Source organism: Lactuca virosa, chromosome 5 (assembly GCF_052849685.1).
Source record: "Lactuca virosa cultivar CGN04683 chromosome 5, Lactuca_virosa_CGN04683_v6, whole genome shotgun sequence".
In the NCBI taxonomy this organism is placed as follows: domain Eukaryota; kingdom Viridiplantae; phylum Streptophyta; class Magnoliopsida; order Asterales; family Asteraceae; genus Lactuca; species Lactuca virosa.
Genome location: NC_136430.1, coordinates 297,321,151 through 297,344,498, shown reverse-complemented (window position 1 = coordinate 297,344,498; position 23,348 = coordinate 297,321,151). Strand labels below are relative to the sequence as shown.

Genomic DNA, 23,348 nt, shown 5'->3' with positions numbered 1-23,348 from the left:
CCCACCTGGGAAACGGAGAGTGACATGGTGAGTCGCTACCCGTAGTTGTTTGTCGTTGTGTGATTCCGGGGACAGAATCATCCTAAGGGGGGGAGAGTTGTAACGCCCGTGTTTCTAGGCTAGGCATTAATATTGACATAATGATCTAGGTTAACCTTTGTGACTCATTTAGAATAAATGAAAAGGAATTATGTGAATATTATGTCTTTTATGTGTTTTATGCTTAATTAGTAGGAGTTAAATAATTAAGAATAAAAATGAGCGTCAAAAATAAATATTAGATAAAGCCGATATCTATTAAAAAAGTTGTAGTGGTTGTGACAAGGATTACGGATATATAAAGAATGCCGAAATCCGAGTTATAACGAAGAAGTTATGACCTGTCGAAGTTTCGCAATAAACCGGCACGGTGCCGAATGTCGTAAAAAGCGAGTTTTTGATAAACTACTTTTTATCCTTAGTAATCTAAACAAAACTCGTAGTATTCGTTAAACCGAGAAGTTCGATAAAAAGAACGCCAAAATCTGACTTCGTATGAGGAAGTTATGATTTTTCGAAGTTTCAGCTTAGCAGTAGACAGCTAAAAACTCGAATTTTAGATCGAGTGATTTTTAGCCGACACGACCTAAACGAGAATCGAAGGTCTCGTCATTAGTAGCACAACGGTAAAAAGTCTGATGAAAACAAACATCGGATGAAGAAGTTATGAATTTTTAACGGATTTCTTGTCTCGGTCTGTTAAAAATAATAATATAAAAATTAAAATTCAAAATTAGCCGACGAAGTCTAAACGAAAGTTGTAGAGCGTAATTTTACCTACGCGTGCATATAAAGAAGGTTAAAAACGGAGCTCGTATGCGAAAGTTATGGATTTTAGAAGTTTTGGCGCGAAAATCGAGAAAATTCGCATAGTCACGTTTTTGCCACGTCACCTTCGCTGAAAGAGTGCCACGTGTCCGAAATTGGTGAGTCATGCGAAGCCACGTGTCGCCTTCCCTCGCATAAACAGTAGTTGTGTGTTGGATTCTGATTCGACCGAAGGGAGGCCCAATCCGAAGCTCGCAGCTGGACCGAGCCTCGCACCGCCTTAGCCTCCGAGCCTCGCAGATGGACCACTAGACCTCGGTCCAATCAGCAGCTGCCACCGAGGCCTTCGCACGTGCAGCCACCTGCGTACCCTCGCCTGCGGACCCCACCTCCTTAGCCGACCTTCGGACCCGGACTTCGGTCCAATCAGGGACTGCCTGATCCCTCGCATGCGCAGCCCACGTGACTACTCTTCGGATCTGCTGCCGCGTGGACTCTTCTCATCCGTCCGATCAGCAGCTTCGGACCCTATAAATAGAAGGGTATGCGAACCCTCCCGGGTACTTTTGGGATTTTGCCACTTTTAACCCCTTTTTCCATATTTTCTTCATCTTAACATTCCCCGAAGCCCCGGTATCGATTCTAACACCCGGAATACGCCACGAAGTGCCCGAGAAGCCCGGAAAATTTATCTTTTCGGTTTTGAAGCCCGACCCTTCGCAGAGCCCGGTTTCTCAATAAAACTCCCGGTTTATTAGAAACGATCGTTTTAGGAAACGAATTGCTGCCCGATTTTCATTAAATCAGGTGAGTGTGTAGTTACTTTCACCTTACACATAGATATGAAGTATTTTACATAAAATACGTGCTGTGTGAATATTTATTGTTTGTTTCTTTGAGTTGGATGTTGAAGGTGTGATTTATACATGTTTTTAAATAATTTAAACTGTATATGTATTTTTATCTACAAAAATGTTGGGTAAAACATGGGTAGAAGAAATAGTGGGTGTGATGAAAGGTGAGTTGGATAAAGGAGATGATCAGTAATATTGATCATGAGTTGAGGGTGAGTGGTGAAATTTGAGAGAATCACTTACCCAAAATGTTGACCCCCGTCATTCAGCAGAGTATGGATGACAACCATGGACTATTCTAGACAGCATGTGGAACACTAGCAGGCCCGCAACCTGTAGGTGTAATGAACTATATGTTCATTTGAAGTACTCTAAAAACGCATTGACATGTATTGCAGGGGGAATACCTGTAAATAATACTGCCGATAAATGAGAGCTATGAACTTAGCATATGTTGAATAAACCTTGGCAGCTATGGACTTAGTGCCCGTTGTATAAACCCCGGTGACGAGGTGACTTTGTGCCTATTCCTTAGGATGAATCCTTAGGAAGGAGTGATAGTTGAATCTTAGGGTAAACCCTTAAGAAGTTAATAAGATAATGGGGTTGGGGTAATTTGGTTGATTGATTGATGTTTAAGTACAATAAATTTAATTATTGTGGGTTGAAAACCCTATATGCTCACCAGGCTTCCAAGCCTGACCCACTCAGCTTTTTATATTACAGGTAGTGGACCCCGAGCATAGTCGGATGATGACAATGAGTGATTTTTGGATTATAGGCCAGTAGTTGTAAATAACTGTGTAAGGCTTATAAATGTCTTGTGTATGCTTTTGATCTGTATCGGAACATGGCATCCCGAGGTTTTGTTATGAAATAAAAATATATATTTCTTAAAGAAAGGTTTTGATAAACTTTTATCATGTTTTGTTTTGGGGACCAATTCCGCAACATCTTTTAAAAAGATTTCTCTGATTTTATTTTAAAAAGCAATAAACGAAATCGGTCTTTTCTGGCCGAGAAATTAGGGGATGTCACATTTGGTTTACGGGAAGCTTTACTTCGTTAGTTTTATTAAAAGAAATAAAACTATATACTAATGTCTGCACACTATTCATTTTCACCATGGTCTTAGGGTTTAAGACTACAGTTCGCTATTAAGAAAATATTGTATTTTCTGAATACATTCATTTTTTACTCTACAAGGAAAAGACACATAGAGAGTAACAACGTTATTTGGATTTACAAAGGATTTACACTCTACTAGTTTTTACAAAATACCAAACTATGTTTCGTATACTTTGTAAACTGATTTCACCACTCGGGTCTTAGGGTTTTAAGACCACATCACCTTTATATACAGAAAATATAAGATTTTCTGGGGATACACTCTTTTCAAACACCAACAAAGGATAATAAAGGACATGCATGCAATTATACATGATTTTGGAACGAAACTCACAAACTGCTTTTTTTAGAAAATATTGGATTTTCTGGAATTTTACAATTTATTATAAGAGATGATATTACAAAGTTTTTCCTACAAGCATGCTTATGAACTCACAAACATTCTATGTTGACGCTTTTCAAAACGACTTGTATTCTTAGGGACTCAGTGAACAAGTACTCGAGCCTTGGATCAGGATTATTTTACTACCTTTTGAGCAACCATACTTTATGTTATTTTTGTCTAATTGATAAACAAGTACAATTTGTAAGACTATGGATGTTGGTATACTATAATGTATGATGTTTGGTTGCTATGTTTCATTCATATTCATGTGTTATGATACTGTACATGAAGTCATCCGCCCCCGAACGTTTTCGCCGTCCTGGTTCGGGGGTGTGACAAATTGGTATCAGAGATTATGTGGTTTACGTGGTTTTCCAGCTCTACGGTGTTAGATTTGCAATTTGGGGTTTTTTCTTTAGAGATTAAGTGCTTAATGGTTAAGCCCTCACTCTTTTAAGTCTAGGGTTTGGGTTTGAACCCCTTTCGGTGGTTCCTAGGCTTTGGTATTTGATGGATCAGCCAAATCTGAATATGAGACAACGTCGTTGGTTGGATGTGGTGAAAGATTATGATTGTGAGATCCTGTACCACCCAAGGAAGGCCAATATGGTGGCCGATGCTCTCAGTCGCAAGACAGTCACGGCTCCGATTCGAGATATATGCTTGAGGATGACAGTGATTACTCCGTTGCTGGAACAGATTCGGGAGGCTCAGGTTGAGGCTATGAATGAAGAGCGCCGGAAGTGTGAGTGAATTGTGGGTTAGGTGGCTTCCTTTGATTATGATAGTCGCGGATAATTGACCTTGCATCAGAGGGTCTGGGTTCCATATTGGGGTGGGGTGTGCCAAGTTCTGATGGAGGAGGCTCACAATTTGAGATTCTCCTTTCATCCTGGGGCGAAGAAGATGTATAGGGATCTTCGCCCTGATTATTGGTGGCCCTGCATGAAGCGGGATATATTATGGTTTGTGGAGCGGTGCTTGACTTGCAGGAAAGTCAAGGCCGAGCATCAACGACCTCACAACAAGATGCAACCGTTGGAGATTCCCGTATGGCAATGGGAAGACATCACGATGGATTTTATCAAGAAGCTCCCCATGATAACGCACATAGTAGATTCTAATTGGGTCATCGTGGATCGATTGACCAAGAGCGCGCATTTTATTCTGATCCAGGAGAGTATTTCTGCAGAGAAGCTAGCCGAGATTTATGTTCAGGAGGTGGTGGCACGTCATGAGGTGCCGGTATCAATAGTTTCAGACCGGGATGTTCGCTTTACTTCCAAATTCTGGAAGTGGTTTCATGACGAGATGCGACTCCGACGTCGTTAAAAATCCTAAGGTTGAAAAATATATACCATGGAAAACCAACCAACATGTTACCATCCGAACAAAAAATGTTGGTAAACCAATATGTTTGGTAGTCAACATGTGTTGGTTGGTAGTAACATACCAATTGAATGATTATGGTACAATAGTGATATAAAGTTTTCAATACTACACTAGTACCATACCAACTAATTCATATATATATATATATATATATATATATATATATATATATATATATATATATATATATATATATATATATATTAGTATGTTTGGTGTTTGAGATTTTAAGAGTTTTGATATTATCATTTACCGTATTAGTAAAATTAAAAATTTTAACTCATGTTGGTGTGTCCCATTTCCTACACTTTTTTAACTTTTAAACTCATGGTAGCACATAATAAAATACTTTTGGATCGAATTTTCAATTACAACAATTACAAAACTCTTATTCACAAAAACCGCATTCACGTTTCGCAATGCTCAAGAACACGAAAAATCCTTATTCAAAAAATTCCCTTAGACCATCTCCAACCCATCTCCATTCCCCCCCCCCCCCCCAAATGGAGTAAAAATTGGAGTAAATAGTGATTCATCTCCAACCATACTCCATTTTCTATCCCATTTTTTACCCCAAAAGTATATTCCTATAATATTCTATTTTTATAACTTATATATATTGTCAAATACACCCCCTACTAATTAAACTCTATATTTATGATTAATTAATATAAATTAGTATATAACATGATATTATAAATATTAAATATTGTATTTAAATTATAATTAGTAGATAAAATAAACTAGAAATGTATAAAATAAAAATGAGAGAGACTAAAATTGGCAACCAAACTTCACCACCATTTTTGGAGATATGAATAGTATTCCCCAATATATGGGGGAATATTATTCATATCTCAAAAAATGGAGCTGAAAATGGGATAGGGCTGGAGAAGAATGAGGGAAGAAATGGAGTTTGGGAGTGGGTTGGAGATGCCCTTAATACATGTTGGTATATACCTTTACCAACATGTATCAATCGAACCTATTGGTAGCCAAATAAGTTGGTACTAACTATATACTTGATACAATAGTGATAACAAAATTTTTATACCAACTATAATCTGTCGTGTATATGATTTAGAAAAAAATAACTGGTACCATAACAATTTACTCCTAAAAAATCCCATGATGGTCGTATTATGATTTATGCATGAGTTTTTGTTAACTTTTTTGTGTTAGTTATTTTTACCACAATTATGTAAAATAATAGAACAAAAGAAAAAGAAAAGTAAAAAAAAAAAAAAAGATGTAAATGGTAAATTACAAACGTTTGAGGACCCAAAATGCCATGTTTCATTAATTAAAATGAAACGAGAAGCCTATAGAAAAGAGGCAGCAAACCCTTTTCGTGATCAACACTCTTCTGTACACCGACTACTGAAATCAAATCGCCATTGAAACAAAAATCTGCAAGCTCACGAATTCTCCATCGGATAGACACGAATGGCGACAGCGGATATCGCGATGAAACCCGTGGATGCAGGGGAGAAAGACGAGGGTTGTTCGTCGAGGCACGCGGTGAAACCAGGAGAAGGTCTGAGGCAGTATTACTTGCAGCATATCCATGATGCTCAGCTCCAGGTTCGCCAGAAGAGTCATAATCTCAATCGCCTTGAGGCTCAGCGTAACGAGCTAAATTCTCGAGGTGAATTTCTAAAATCCCTAAATTGAAGTTGCTCGAAACCCTAGATTTGTGTACTTTCAAATTTTGTTTGATGTTACTTCTGTGGGTAGGTATGTGGGTTGTGCGGGGACTAAGGAGGATTTATGTTTTTAGTGAATTAATGTTATTATGCTGTAAGTTTTGATCATGTCGGATTTGATTGTGAGTAGTTGAATGTATCCCTTAGGCTACATGATAGCAATTCCCTTACTGTTCCTCGTAATCAAGCTCTTAGTGAGAAATATAAACACCACAATCAAATGTTTTTATGTTTCTTATATCTTTATTTACTCTAGGCATACATTTCTTCAGTACTTCCTTCACTTTCAAAACTCACCTTCTCGAATCATCTTTTAATATCATCAAAAAAGCAATCAAGTTCCTTTATTATCCCTTTTCTGTTTACATCGGAAACTTGTCAAAGTAAACATGTCGTTTCCTAGCTTCATCATATATGACAAAATAGCCTCTCATTCTTCATAGCTTGGATCCACTTTTTTTTTCTTCTTTTCCTATCACAAATTCACAACCAACCTGTATACATCTCCTGCATTCCTATCTTTGTTCTTGGTCTTTTACATTACACCATAATTTGTGTGCCTCTGGTTTCTTTTGCTTTCTGATCTTCCATTCTTGTAGTGCTCAAAACAAAAAAAAGATTTGGTTGAAGTCCTTACAGTGATGAGTTTTGGTCAATTGGGCTAAAGTTTGCGTTCTTATTCTGATGCTTGATATGTCTTTGCATGATATTCTACTCTTTTTAATATATGACTGGTCTTCAATGTTATCCTTCAATGTTAAAAAATACAGTAAGGATGCTTAAAGAAGAGTTACAGCTGCTTCAAGAGCCTGGATCTTATGTTGGTGAAGTTGTCAAAGTAATGGGAAAATCAAAAGTTCTAGTGAAGGTTAGTGCAGCTATTTATTTTTATGCAAATGTTACTTTCAGACTATTAATTATATATTTATAATAACTGTGTTCTAAATTTGATTTTTACTCATGCTATTTTCAGGTGCACCCAGAGGGCAAATATGTGGTTGATATTGATAAAAGCATTGACATTACTAAGATCACACCTTCAACCAGGGTTGCCCTTCGAAATGACAGTTATGTCCTTCATTTGGTTTTACCAAGCAAAGTAGATCCTCTAGTCAACCTTATGAAAGTTGAGAAAGTTCCTGATTCTACATATGACATGATTGGTGGTCTTGACCAACAAATTAAAGAGATTAAAGAGGTTCCCCATATTTCCTTTTAACCATTTAATCTTGAAAATCTTATATTTTGATACTTTTATATATCATTATTTAAATCCATAGTGTTGTTTATCTATTCATTATAATTTAAAACAATCTTCAGGTTATTGAACTTCCAATCAAACATCCAGAGTTATTTGAAAGCTTGGGTATTGCTCAACCAAAGGTAATTCAAAACTAATTATAATATCTTTAAATTAGTGTTATTTCTTGCATTTATCTCCTAAACTGACACCTGTCCCCTTTTTTTCAGGGAGTTCTGTTATACGGTCCACCTGGCACTGGAAAAACATTATTGGCAAGAGCTGTTGCTCATCATACTGACTGTACTTTCATTAGGGTTTCTGGTTCTGAATTAGTACAGAAATACATCGGAGAAGGTTCCAGAATGGTTAGAGAGCTTTTCGTTATGGCCAGGTTTGCACCTTCAAGTTTCACCTCTTTACATTTTCAGTCCTCCAAGTTTTTCACTCCAACCTTTTCTATATGCACAGGGAACATGCTCCATCGATTATATTCATGGATGAAATTGACAGCATTGGATCTGCTCGAATGGAATCTGGAAGTGGAAATGGTGATAGTGAAGTCCAAAGAACAATGCTTGAGCTTCTCAATCAGTTGGATGGATTCGAAGCATCAAACAAGATCAAGGTAATTTTTGATTTTTTACAATTCATTAAAAAAAGACGATATTGCCCTTATGAATGAATCTGTTTCTGATATTTATTTACAGGTTTTGATGGCTACAAACCGGATTGATATCCTTGATCAGGCTCTTCTTAGGCCTGGAAGAATTGATAGAAAGATTGAGTTCCCAAATCCAAATGAAGATGTAAGTATTTATTTAATTTTAATCAATTTGTTTACAATACTTATTTAAATTATAATTTTTTTTTAACAGTCGAGAGGTGATATCTTGAAAATTCATTCAAGAAAGATGAATTTAATGCGTGGGATTGATCTGAAAAAGATTGCTGAGAAGATGAATGGTGCTTCGGGTGCAGAACTTAAGGTAAAGTTGTAATTGACAAATATTATAAATTTAGAAATATATTTTTTTTTTTTTTTGTAATGAATAAGAGTTATAATGACCATTTTACCCTTACAGGCGGTTTGCACAGAGGCAGGGATGTTTGCATTGAGAGAAAGGAGAGTGCATGTGACACAAGAAGATTTTGAGATGGCAGTGGCTAAAGTTATGAAGAAGGAAACTGAAAAAAACATGTCCCTTCGAAAGCTCTGGAAGTAAAAAATTGTTACCTTCTTTTTCTTGTTTTTTTTTTACACTTTTACTGTGGTGAAAAGTGAAATTTGGAATTTTACTGAGTTTCAACCGAATCAAGCATAATAGTACTACCTAATTATCTCCTCCAAAACCCTTTAGCCATTTGTCTTCTCGGATTTCCTTATCTTTTATGCTTTGAAATTTGATGCTTTTCTGCAATGCAATACAATGTATCATTTATTTTTTTTGCCTAAGTGGTAGTGTTTGCTCTCGAACATGTTTAATTTTGAATGTGTTGTTATTGACATGTTTTGTTTTTATATAATTATTCAAATGATGGGGACAAACTTCTCATAGATTAGTTGATGTGGTGGGTTAGTGAAAAAAATTTGATTTGTGGCTTCTAGATGGTTATGAGTAGGGCTGTAAACGAACCGAACGAACACGAACAAAGGCTTGTTCGTGTTCGTTCGTTTAAGTTAGCCGAACAATCGAATGAACACGAACGGAGTTTTCTTGTCCATGTTCGTTCGTTTAACAAATTGTCTTGTTCACGTTCGTTCATTTATTTTCAATTGTTTTTTTATTACATTATTATATTATAGTTCGTTTATGTTCATATATGTTCAATTGTGTTTGTTTATCTTTGTTCGTTTATGTATTTTCAATTGTTTTTTTATTACATTACTATATTATAGTTCGTTTATGTTCATATATGTTCAATTGTGTTTGTTTATCTTTGTTCGTTTATGTCCGTGAACATACTAAACGAACATAAACGAACAAAGATAAACAAACACAATTGAACATAAACGAACTATAATATAGTAATGTAATAAAAAAACAATTGAAAATATATGAACATAAAAAAACTTAAACGAACGAACATAAACGAACGTTCACGAACGTAAATGAACAAACGAGACAATTGTTCATGTTCGTTCGTTTAACTAAACGGACGAGAATTTTTGTTCATGTTCGTTCATTTATTAAATAAACGAACATAAACGAACTTCCCGCCGAACAGTTCATGAACGGTTCGCCGTTCGATTCGTTTACAGCCTAGTTATGAGGTGTAAAACTATGCCACTAGCTTTTGAGAGGTTTAACTTTTAGCTTTAAAAAAAAACTTGAATTGAAAAATTATGTTTTAGCTTTTAGTTTGTTTGTTTAAAAAAAGATGAATTAAAAAAAAAGGGTTGAGGTTATAACTTTTAGATTAAAAAAAAAATTTGAATTAAAGGAAGTACGAGTTTAAATCTTTTAATTTTCACAAAAATTTCAAAATCCAAAAGCTATTTAGACAAAGACGATGAAGATTATGACTATGCTCCATCAGCATAAGATGGAGACGGTAACAATGACGATGACGATGAATTTTATGACTATGCGCCAGCTGCATGTGTTACTTCATAAATATTTAGGGGGTGTTTGGCTAAGCTTATTTAAATTCATTTTTAGCTTATTATCGGTTCCACACCGGTATCAGCTAACAAAATGTTTGAATATAAATAGCTTATACCGGTGTTATACGGTAATAAGTCAAAATCTATAAGTTAGACACCTATGTCTACTAAGGCTCATCCATTACAAATTTAATCCATTAATTGTTAACTAATCATTATTTCGAATAAATCCATCAGACAATATCTGATAATTTCATGTAACTATGTATTATGGTTTTTTTTTCTTTTTGATTATTTTTATAAGAATTATCAACTTATTGTAGTATTAGTAAATTATATATATATATATATATATATATATATATATATATATATATATATATATATATATATATATATATAGGGTGAGGTTCAATAGAGAACCATAATTAACCAAGGAACCAATCTTTTTTTTCAACTTTTAGAACTTATTTTTTATAAAAAAAAAACTAAAAATACAGAAATTCATAACTTTTTATCCTTTTTCCAATGATATCAAATTCGATTTTTTTACGTCAAATTCACAATGTGAATCTTTGAAAATTCACAATGTGAATCCGGATTCACACGGTGAATCCGAAAAATATTTTTCACATTCACAATGTTAATATATAAATTTAGATATTTTTAGATTTTTTTTTCGATAAAGAATAAGTTCTAGAAATTGAAAAAAAGATTTGGTTCCTTGAAGAACCAATAATTATGGTTCTCTATTGAACTTTTCCATATATATATATATATATATATATATATATATATATATATATATATATATATATATATATATATATATATATATATATTAGGGTACCAAATCAACAGACCGACCGTAGCCAACCCGTCACAAGTGTGTTTGAAAACATGTAATTACTTCTTTTGGGTAATCCGTCGTCATAATGAATTTTTCCGTTGCTAATCTCTGCGTTTGAAAGTCCCTTTTGTGGCAGTGGTTGAGATTATTTTGTGGTTGAATCAATTATGATCTTGGAATGTTTTATGTTATTAGTGGTTTTAATGGGGTACTATTATTAATATCCTTTTTTCCTAACACTACTCCCTTAGTATTACTTGTTTGCTACCAGATTTTACATCACTTATTTTTATAACGGTTTTTTTAGAATTCTAACCAATCCATATAAAATGTATTCTTTTAATACATTGAATAATGTGTGCTGCAAACGATCAAAATATTAGCCAAATGTATATTGAGAAAATTCAGTAAATGACCAAAATTGAGGGGTTCTTTGAAAAAAATGACCACGAAAATGAGGAATTCAGAATATGACCAAAGGTTCCGCAGAGGGGGTTCTACGAAACCATAAACACCTCTGCGGATTCTTCATTGTTCCGAGGATCAGGGGCATTACGGTAAAATCGCCCAAAAATTACCCTTTCCTCCTTACTCGAACGCGGAAGGAAGCTGCAGACGTCGAACTGTGATCGAAACGGACACAAAAATGTCACGGCGAGCTCGATTCGTGGAGTAACTGTACTCCGATGTGTTATCCGATGGATATGGAACTCAAGTAATATTTCAATTTTTTTCCTAATCTTTGTATAAACTCGGATGAAACATCCCAAAAATACAGTCCAAAAATTTCGTTTTGAAAATTATTATAAAACCATAAACCATCCATAATCATAGAGAAAACCATGTATTATGTATCTCAAAACATCATATCAAATACTGTGACAAAAACATGTGATAAAAATATCAGAGTAATCTCCCAGGCCAAAAAGACTGTGGTGTGTGCCATGCTATCAACCCGAGCCCTTCCCTTTGCTAGCTGAAGTACCTGAAACCAAAACTGAAACTGTAAGCACGAAGCTTAGTGAGCTCCCCCAAACTACCACATACCATACACATAACATATAACAAATAGCATAACTCTGGGACTACTCCCAACTGCATCGGGACGAACCCGTCATCGGCTTACCCAACATCGGACTCCTGCCCGGCATCGGGCTCACCCCGGCATCAGACTACGTCTGGCATCGGGCTCACCCCGGCATCGGGCTTACCCCGACACATACACAACATAACATTTATCATAGAAACATAACATAACATAAAAATTGCATCGGGCTTACCCCGACATCGAGCCGAAGCCTGGAACACATAACATATAACAGATACACTAACATACATCGGGCTTGGCCCGACATCGGGCTTACCCCGGAACACATAACATATAACAGATAAGCTAACATACATCGGGCTTGCCCCGGAACACATAACACATAACATGCATGAATCACAAAGACATCAAGCATACATATACTCTTCTCGGGACCGCCCCGACATCAGACTGAAGTCTGGAACTACTAACCTCTAAACGGGCCGACATTGTGGCCTTAGACCCGTTCCTACTGGAGAGAAACTCACCTCTCAATCTGGCTGCTGAAAACTCGTGCAAGGTAACTCTGTCTGCTGCTCCAACTACTCTCCGGCTATTATCACCAAATAAACACTTAGTCAAAAACTGAGAATCCCACTAAGGGTAAAATGACCATTATATCCCTGCTCTAACTTTGGGCCATATCCAAGACCCAATTCCAACTAGTCCTTATAAGTCCACTCATGGCCCACTAATGGCCCAATTTTCTAAATTGGGCCCAACTTCTCAAATGGGCTTTTCCTCACAAGCCCAACAAGTCCTTGGGCCCTTGACTGACTTCTAAAGGCCCATCTCGGCCCAACTACTACTATATCCAAAGCCTGGCCCAAACCGAGGCCCAATAACATAAAGCCCATTGTCTGAGCGTACGCTGAGCGTACCCTTCTGTACGCTGCGCGTACTGCTTGAATGGCTTGTACGCTGCGCGTACTGGCGTGCACGCCCAACATACTCTCCTGTTAAGCCATTTTCTCCAAAACTGCTTAATCCCTTAAGACACTACGTCTAAACTACAGATCTGAGTCCAATACTTCATCCTAACCCATAAAGTCGATCACTTGGTGGCTTGCAACCTACCAAATGAACCCAACTCTAAAAATAGCAATAAACTTCCATGGAAATGGCTAGATCTCATGCATGGCTACATAAAAGCCTCAAAGCTTGCAACTTTACTGCTTAAGGGACACTTTGAGCTTCAAGGGTGGCAACCCTAAGCTCAAAAATGAAGTTGCATGAACAAGATCCATTCTTTGGACCTAAAAAGGTCCAAAACTTCAAAACCCTAGATCTAAGCTTCTAAGAGGAAAGGTAGGAGATTTATACCTCCTTTAGGTGCCAAAAGATGAACTAATTCCAGATCCTTGAGCTCAAGATACTCAAGTGCTTCTCCTCCAAATTCTCTTCACTTCTTCCAATCCTTTCTTCACAAAAATGAACTCAAAATGGTCAAGCACACATAACAATGGAGTATGAGGCGAACTAGGGTTTTGTGAGGGTGAGGGACTGGTGAGGAGGCCAGAGGGGAGGCTATAATGGGGTATTTATATGTCTTAAACCCTAAAAATTAGGGTTTGGCATCTGCCCGCCTTACGCTAGGCGTACATCTTGGTACGCTGCGCGTACGCCCCCGAGTCCCTCGAATCCAATGTGCCACTACGCCCCACGTACGCCAGGTTATGCCCAACGTACGACTTATGGGCAGCCTAACTTCTTGGCCCATTTTGCTAAGGTCCACCCCAAAAGGTCAATTGTCCAAGTGTTAGCCTAAAGCTAATATTAAGTTACATAATCTAAATAATACCTCGAGAGACGGATGTTACAATTCACGCCCATTTGAATCAGTCTTCGTCCTCAAAGTCTGCTGCTGCTGAATCTGGAAACAACTCCGGGTAGTGCTCCCTCATCTCCTCCTCGAACTCCCAAGTCCACTCCGAACCCTTCCGGTGCTGCCACTGTACCTTCACTAACTCGACTCTCTTATTTCTCAGCTCCTTCGTCTTGCGATCTAGGATCGCCACTTGCTTCTCAATGTAATTCAGGCTGTCATCAACCTGAATGTCCTCCAAGGGTACAACCGTTGTCTCATCTACTAGGCACTTCCGTAGCTGAGATACATGGAAAGTGCTGTGGATCTGACTGAGCTCGGCTGGAAGATCCAATCGGTATGCCACCTTGCCCACCCGGGCTATGACCCTGAAGGGGCCGATGTACCTGACGCCCAGCTTGCCCCGCTTCCGATTATTTCTGTAATTAAAAAAAAACATTGAAAATTTCTATAATTATTATTAAAATGGACCATTTATGTAAAATTTATAATATATATGGGACCATTTCTGTAAAATTCTGTAAATTTGTTATAAAAAAGGGACAATTTATTTTGAAAGAAAATTATTCAGGTAGACCATTGTATAAAAAGTTATAGAATAAAAACATTATTTTTGTTGCATAAAATTGTTAAAAAACAATATATAAGTACAATACTATAAAAATAAAAGTACAATGCTATTTAAAGTTACTTTTCAGTATTATTTTTTTAATTTTGGCATATATTTTAATCTTTTGCAGCATAGTTTGCGTGTATAGCCTGCAGAATGTACTTTTAAAGGGGCGTTGGGGATTGTGTTGAAAAAGTATATTACAAAACTAAATAGTAGGCGAATTGAATTATTTCGAGAGACAGCTTTTGGGATCTTCATTGGTATGCCCACCCCGAATGGTGACCCGATGCTTTGTCATTTGATGATGTTGCATGAGGTTCGTGATGTAGAGGTAGCCAGGGCTGGGAAGTTTCGGTTCGAGTTACAAGGCAGGGTGGTTGAATATGGTGGAACGTAATTTTGTTTGATTAGCGGTTTGAGATTTGGACCTTATGTTGATATAATAAATACAAAAGTCAGCACAAGTTCAACATTATGGAATCAGTTGTTCCCTAATGTGAGAGATGAAGATTTACGGCTGAAAGATTTAGAAGACTACATAAAAGGGCCAACATTCTCGACGTGTAGCGATGAGGATGCGGTAATGGTTATGCAAATGATGTTTTTGTTGAGGGGTCACATAGGACGAGACGACAATACGTGCATTCCGCCGGCAGTGTATGAGCTATCCGATAGTCAATATAATTGGAACATGTATTAAATTTATTATTTATTATTTATTTATAAATACTTGATGATTTATATTAATTATAATGAGTACAACAGGTTTGCGTGAGGTACGTATTTGTGGAGGTATAGTGAAACACAATTACGATTATGGTTTGGTAAAATCTATAGATATTTACGAGATAATGAGAGTGTGGGTTACACGAAGATGATGAAGTATACGGTGACCGGTTTTCAGCTTCCGTTTAAGGTTAGTTTTAGGTGCAATTACTTATATTTTTTAAGTGGTTATACGTTTGGACAAAGCATAATTTTTTGTCGTAATACTAGGTATGAATTTTAGAGACATTTCCAGAAGCTTTGAGGTTTGCGCATCACATAGAAAATGAAATTCCAAGAATGAGAGCATGGAGAATAAAAACACAATTATCCGTCGAGCAATGTTTATGTATATTAGACGTTTCAGTGGTATAGTTATACATTCCTTATATTAATTATATATAGTTAAAAATTACGACAATTTTATATACTTAAATTTAATTTTTTAATTTTGCAGTAAAATAACATCACATGTGTTTTTGAACCAATGCTTGTTGAGATCCATTTGCCATTTTTTGTGCGTTATATAAATTGGACTCTAGACAAAGTGCACTCGCCACCGCAACAACAGAATCCTCCTAAGGAGCGGTCTCCATCACCGCAACAACAGAGTCCTCCTAAGCAGCGGTCTCCATCACCTCACCTGTCTCGGTTTCAGGGAGTAGACTACACCTCAGGCTCTCATTTTCGGGGAGTAGATTACACCTTAGCCTCTCATTTTCAGGAAACATACCACATACCTCTAGAAGACAGTAAAATAGACAAGTTATTGGGCATTGTTACTCAATTGAAAACCACAACCGAGCACTTTGGGAAGAGAATGGATAATTGGGAAAAAGATAAACAATTTGGTGTGAACGATATGGAAAATGTGGATGCGGGGGAAGCATTTTTTCGTGGTTTGGATCCCGAGTCAGGCCATACGTATGTGCAGACGCCACCGCCTGTTGTTGTAGTTAAGGATAACACAGTTATACCGTTAAAAGGGCGGGTAAAAATGAAATCGAAATTTTGTCGGGAGCCTTACTCACAAGTATAAAATTAAGTAATTTCTATTTGTATAGTATATAATCGTTCCAAATTAATTAACATATTGATTTTGTAGGTTCCGTCGACGAAACCATTGAAGAACAGAAAAGGGAAAAAACCGCAGAATTCCAATAATGTAGAAAACCATTACTATTGGACGGTTATGCAGATAGTGATGATGAATTTTGGAAATTGTGGGGAAAGAACATGGGAGTGATATTTTTGGAGCATAGACTTTTAAGAGGTATTGAGATGAATTGGGAATTTGGTCAAGTTTACTTGGTATTGACTCTGGATGGTTGCTCTCTGAGGCAACACACAACCCTTATTTTATATTACAAAAAGTGTTGGATAATTAATTGTACAAAATGAATTTTTTTTCTAACACGCAGCATTTGGTTATCTGGACGTCCGTGCTCAAGGAAATAAATCCGTCGACTGGTAGGTGGACGATTATTAATCCTGAAGGCACGACTTTGGAACCTGGGAAACAACATTATTTGAGGCGTGTAGCAGCCGGGATGGTTGATGGACCACATTGGAAGGATATTGATCGGGTTAGTATATATATATATATATATATATATATATATATATATATAAATAAATTAAAATATGTATATATCTAATAACTTATCATTTTTTGAAGGTTTTAATTCCCATCAACATACCGCACTTGCATTGTATTTGGCTGATTTGGATATCCTTACATGGAAAGTGAGCATATCTGATTCAGCCGAATGGTGTGGTTTCTTTAAAAAATATGCGGGTGACGGTAGTTTCAAATCGTTGGGAGATGTATATTAAGTGAACTAGACCACATATCATATTGGGCCAATTTTCCCAATATACAGAAACCTACTAAAGTGGAATTTGTTAAAGCTAAACATGTGCCGCAACAGGAAAAAGTAGAAGAAGGAGAAAAAGGAGATTGTGGAGTTTTTTTGTGCATGTTCATGGAAATGCTTGCATCAGGTGTACCAGTGGAGACACGTCAGTCACCTAGAGATACGGGATTTAGTTACCGTAATAGGATGGCATAAATTATTTGGAATAGTAGACTTTGATTGTATTATGATTATTGTTTTAAGAATATTTTCTTATGTTTTGATTATGTTATTTGAAATAGTAGACTAGTATAGTAGAGTTAAATTTATAAATTAAGTTAAAGTACAAGATAATATATATAACAAAACAAATGTACAACAACACTAATCAACTTAAGGGAACTGCAATGGATACTTATCTTTCTCCATTGATATATAGTCGTCCCTAATTCTTACTTTATCTTCAAAACGATCTTTTTGCCGCTCAAGTTCTATCATTTCTGCATCCTTCTCTACAAGCCATTTTTCAGTCATTTTGATACTCTTCTTAGTCTTTTTTATCCATTCTTCATGCTCTTTGATTTTATTTTTATTAATCTGCATCCTTTCCTCAACCTGTTTGCACTCTTCCGCAATGACGTCACGACGTTTAGTGAGAGCCCGAGATGACTCTGTATCTATTTTTTGTTGTTCTTCAGCCTATTGTAATTCTTGCAAAGTATCATCAGACATATATTGCCCTCTGATGTTTGGTGACGGTGCAACAAAAGGGTCAATCGGATCACAATAGTAACAATCAACTTCATTGCAAGAGAAAATATAGAAGTTTGAAGATGAACTCATATTAAAATTCTATATATTTTGTGTATGGTTGTCCAATTTAAACTAAATCCCTATTAATTACTCCGCATAACTGTTAGGGAATATGCAGAACTGTTTTCTGCGGATCAGTATACACCTCTGCATAACTGTTAGGGAATACGCAGAACTATTTTCTGCGGATCAGTGTACACCTCTACAGATTAGTTATAAAAGTTATAGACGTATTTAAGTGGTTTTTTGTGAGTTTGTGAGTTTGAATTACCAGTAGAAGTTGTTTTTTCATTGTGTTTGTGGAGAGTGATTTGTAAAATGAGTTTTATTATTTTGTGTACGGGAGGGTCGTGGCAGTTAGTTAATGGAGATGAGGTTTACATTAGAAATAATGTGAAAAACTATGGTTTAAATCTTCATCCTAACATTGACCATGAAATGTTATTACAAATGGTTAGAAGTAAGACAAATGTGTTACATAGTCATATATGTTTGTCTTTTAAACACCCGGAGTTAGGGTATGTCATGGAGCTTGGAGATGAAACTGATGTATTTGAATTGAGACATGTAATGTCTGAATCAAAGAAGACGGTGCATTTGTATTTAACGGTGGTAGGTGAAGAAGCTGAAGAACAAGCAGTGGTTAACGACCAGTTTAATCCAACAAAAACTAATAGAGGTCGTAGAGAAAGCCAATGTGATAGAAACCGTTCAAGGGGAAGAGGAAATGAAGTGTCAGTGGGTTATGAAAAAAAAGTTTCGGTTACTGATAAATTTGTATATGATAATGATACTTTTGTATCAGATAATGATAAAGAAGCAAAAGTGGGCATGACTGAATTACAACGTCAAAATTTGTTCGAGTTTGGAGAAGTTCCTGAAATTGATGATCGAAGATGTGAGGAAAAATCAAATGAAGGGTGGTCAGATGATGAGTACACGCAACGAAAAACTGCTTTTAATCCATGGTATTGTATTCCTTCTGTTCCTGATTGTCCAGAACCTATTCTTGAACGTGGACCATTTCACAGTTTAGGTTCGAATGATAAATTAATTGTCAATCAAACCTATAACACCAAAAAAGACCTAGCATTTGCTGTTAAATTCAAAGCCGTTAGAGAAAAGTTTCAGATAAAGGTTGAAAAATCTTCAAAATCTCGGTACCAGGTTGTTTGTATGCAAGAAAACTATCATTGGCGTTTATACGCATCTCTCATTAAAGGAACATAAATGTTTGAAATTAAGATGTTTAATGACGAGCATACATGTTCTTCATTGCTTATACACCCAAATCACAGACAAGCAAATAGCAAAGTTGTAAGAACCATAATACATGACATTATGGGTCAAGGAAGTTTGAGAGTTTGGAAGCCTAATGATATAATTAGAGATATGAATGCTTTGCTACAAATAAATATGAGTTATTCAGAAGCGTGACATGCTAGAGAATTTGCTTTAGGATTGATGATGGGGACCCCCGAAGAAAGTTTCTCCAAACTTCCAGTTTATTTTCACAATCTGAAGAAACATAATCCTGGTATTGTGGCGTACATAAAAACTGATTCGGAGTATCGTTTTGAGTATTGTTTTTTCGATATTGGATGCGTGGTAATATATTTTTAAATATATTTGTTATTTTCTTAAATGTTTATAAACAAATTATATTGCTGATATATTAATGTTTTTATATTGTTGTTGCAGATACGTGCTTTCAGAGAGTGTTGTAGAAAAGTTATTATTATGGATGGTGCTCATTTGAAGGGAAAGTACAAAGGCACCATCTTGCATGCAGTAGCCATGGATGGCAACAATCAGATCTTGCCTATTGGGTATGGAATTTGCCCAAAAGAGACTACGGATTCTTGGACATGGTTTCTTGAAAAACTACATAAATGCATTGGTGATGTGGAAGGTCTGACATTGGTCACAAATAGGGCACCCACAATTGCTGTAAGTATTCAAAATGTTTTTCCAAATGCTCAACATGGATTGTGTGGTTTTCATCTAATAGGAAACATAGTCCACACCTTTGGAAAAAACAAAAAAACAACAATTCTGTTTTGGAAGCTGGTAAGAGCTTACAAAACCACTGAGTTCGAATTCTATTGGGGGAGACTTCGTAATATAAGAGATGATGTAGCGACATATCTCAGTCAAATTCCATGTGAGAAATGGACCAGAGCGTATTGCCCTATAATGAGGTATGATTATATGACCTCAAATAGTGTGGAGTCCCTGAACGCTGTATCAAATAAAGCAAGGAAGTTGCCTATATTACCACTTCTTGAGTTCTTTCGCGCATTTATGCAAAAATGGTTTTACAAATGGCGGATGGCTGCAGGTATGATTATGTTTAATTTTAAATTATATGATAAATGTCATATATAATAATATATGTTTGTTTTAACAGAAAAAAGTACAACAATACTTACGAAGTGGGTTGAAGATATGGTTAAACAAAATAAAGAGGGGATTCAAGGATGGTCGGTATCCGGTGTTGACAATACAACATATCAAGTGCATGACTTCAAAAGTGGTGACATAGTGAATTTGAGGGAAAAGACTTGTTCTTGCAAATATTGGCAACTAACTGGTTTTCCATCTGGTCATGTGATAATCTTTTAACGCAGCTGAAAAATGATCACTGTGGGCATATGGCTATAGATGCTTATAAAATTAAAACATATCGAAGAACGTACGAGCAGGCCGTATACCCTCTTTCAGAACTTAGTGATTGGGAGGTTCCAGATGACCTTATGGTTGTTAACCCTCCTATGACGGAAATACGTCAAGCCGGTAGACCAAAAAACACCAATCGTATTCCCTCTCAAGGTGAGGAACCAAAAATAAGAAGGTGTAGTAGATGCCATAGCACAATTCATAATGAAACGACATGTAAGGAAATTGTTCCAAAGAACCAAAGTAAAAGTAAAAAACATACCTGGGCGTTAGAAAGTGGGACAAAAGCGACAAAAGAGGAACCGACGCAAGCGGCCGAAAACCAATGGCAGCATGAGCCAGAGAACCAATGGACGCAACATACCGAACAACAATGGCAGCAGCAGTCAGACAACCAATGGACACAACAGACCGAACATCAATGGCAACAGCAGTCAGACAACCAATGGACACAACATACCGAACATCAATGGCATTAAGAGCCACAAAACCAATGGACGCAAGGGACTGAAAACCAACCGCAAGAAGAGCCACAGAACCAGTGGCAGGGTTGCACCGAGTACCAATGGCAGCAAGAGCCAGATAACCAATGGACGCAAGCGATAGTAAACCTAGGGCACAAGCAACATAAAACCCATGGCCGGAATACGAAAACATATCAAAGTTTCCGTGGTTCGATTTGAATGAATGGAGTTTATTTCAAAGTATGTTTATTATGAAGGTTGTATGTTTATGTTTTCTAAAGTATGTTTTGTAACCTACTTAAAGTATGTTATTTATTCAGAATACCGGTGTGTGTAGTTTTATAAAAAACATGGAATATTTGTATAGTTTTTAATAAACACACAACTTTTTTAAACGGGCAATTAAATAAGAAAAGGACTGACAAACAGCTCTGCGGATTACCAAACAACTATGCGGATTCCGTAACAGTTATGAGGATTCCCAAATATTTCTGCGAAATAAGTAATATAAAATCACTTTACCATGCGTATCCTTTCATCGATTCTGTACCATTTCTTCTTCATTTCATTTTTTTTGAAAAATTAACCCTCATATTTTCCCTCATAATGGCGTCCATACCATGGAGCGCTGAGGATAACCTCCGTCTAACTCATGCATATATTAATATCCACAAGACCACCAGGGTGAATGATCCAAGTTATTGGACCCGTTTAACTTATGCCTTCAACGCTGACCCTCAAACTGCCCTAGAAAACTACCGCAACACCGTTGCCATCACAACAAAATGGTATGAATTAAAACCAGAAGTCTTAGTTTTCAACAATCTTTATACCAAAATTGATGACACACATCCGAATGAAGATGAGGAAGTCATCCTGGACGCGGCGAAAGCGGAATACATATCCATTAGTGACATGTTAGAATTCGAGTTTGAAGGCCCTTGGAATCTCTTAAAAGATCCCCCGTATTTTTAATTTGTATTGCGTTTGTAGAAGGATATTTTAATGTAGTTTTTTTATCAGGTTATTTATATGCACCAGTTTGTATTACGTTATTTATATGTATTTGGTTTGTATTAGGTTATTTAAGAAACCAGTTGAGTTAACTTCTACTTTATTCCATAGAACATAAAATACAAAAAAGTACAAATACATGGAAAACGTACATCAGTAGCAAACATATTACATATAACATTTCACATAAAAAACCCTTCTACATGAAATACTGGTGGTTCTTAACTAGATTCCAAGCGTCCACATACTCGAAGTCTTTTCCCTCATGCTCGAAAATGTAATGATCTAAAATCATTTCTACAAGAGCTTCCTCGTTTGAGTAATAATAATTACTACTATTTTTAAGATGATGATACCATCGATTAAACCATGTGATTTCGTATTTTAACTCCATCCACTTACTAAGAATATCTACTTGTACCCGATATTCTCCTTGTCCAAATGAGAGGTTGAACATACCTGTTATGTGGGTCCACTCATCACCTCCAAGGTAATCAGGGGTAACCATTGTTGTTACACCTTCAAAATTGTTCAACCAACATCGTATTATAACCATCACCTCTCATGTCGTACATGGGCGTGGAGTATCGGACGACGATGTTGCATTTGTAGAAGTTGGTGCATTGGAGGCCATTTCTTTATTTTTCAGTACCGGGGTGAGTTGATACAATATTTAACCGGTATAACAATTTATACGTTGATCCATAGAGGTGTACACTGATCCGCAGAGGTGTACACTGATCCGCTGATAACAGTTCTGTGGATTTCCAAACAGTTCTGTAGACTGATATTAAACATAAGTTCATTATTTTTAACATTTTTTGTCAATATTTTTACATAATAGTCACATAATACCTTATGTGATTAAAAAAAATTAATATTAATAAACGAAAACAAAAATAAAAAAAATGAAAAAAAAAATAAAATAAAAAACCCAAGATCCGCAGAGGTGTTCCGTTTCCTCAGAGGGCTTACTCGATCCGCAGATGCTCTGCGGATCCTATGGTCAGATTCCGAAATCAGTTTTTTGATGGTCATTATTTTTAAATGACACATTTTTTTTGATCATTTACCGAATTTTCTCATGTATATTATGCTTTATCTGTCCGTTTGGAAGACTGTGCAAGACCAGAATAATGAAAATTTACACAAAAATTTAAATACAACAATAAATCCATAAATCACTTTTATAAAAAATGAATAGAAATTGTTAACAATACTTTTATACATTCATCAGTTAAAGCAAACCACACCCATTAACC

General features: G+C 36.3%; 2 protein-coding genes across 2 annotated transcripts; both read left to right on the top strand.

The window, feature by feature from the left end:
- Nucleotides 1-5,887: 5,887 nt before the first annotated feature.
- LOC145114915 (26S proteasome regulatory subunit 8 homolog A-like) lies at nucleotides 5,888-8,968 on the top strand. Its single transcript, XM_079051035.1, has 9 exons — nucleotides 5,888-6,214; nucleotides 7,043-7,140; nucleotides 7,246-7,470; nucleotides 7,593-7,655; nucleotides 7,743-7,906; nucleotides 7,984-8,140; nucleotides 8,223-8,321; nucleotides 8,391-8,501; nucleotides 8,598-8,968. The coding sequence occupies exons 1-9, from the start codon at nucleotides 6,013-6,015 to the stop codon at nucleotides 8,736-8,738; spliced, it is 1,260 nt and encodes a 419-aa protein (XP_078907161.1). The 5' UTR covers nucleotides 5,888-6,012; the 3' UTR covers nucleotides 8,739-8,968.
- Nucleotides 8,969-19,396: 10,428 nt separating this feature from the next.
- LOC145112950 (uncharacterized) lies at nucleotides 19,397-21,087 on the top strand. Its single transcript, XM_079049061.1, has 5 exons — nucleotides 19,397-19,537; nucleotides 19,631-19,879; nucleotides 19,997-20,270; nucleotides 20,340-20,446; nucleotides 20,560-21,087. The coding sequence occupies exons 1-5, from the start codon at nucleotides 19,397-19,399 to the stop codon at nucleotides 21,085-21,087; spliced, it is 1,299 nt and encodes a 432-aa protein (XP_078905187.1).
- Nucleotides 21,088-23,348: the final 2,261 nt, after the last annotated feature.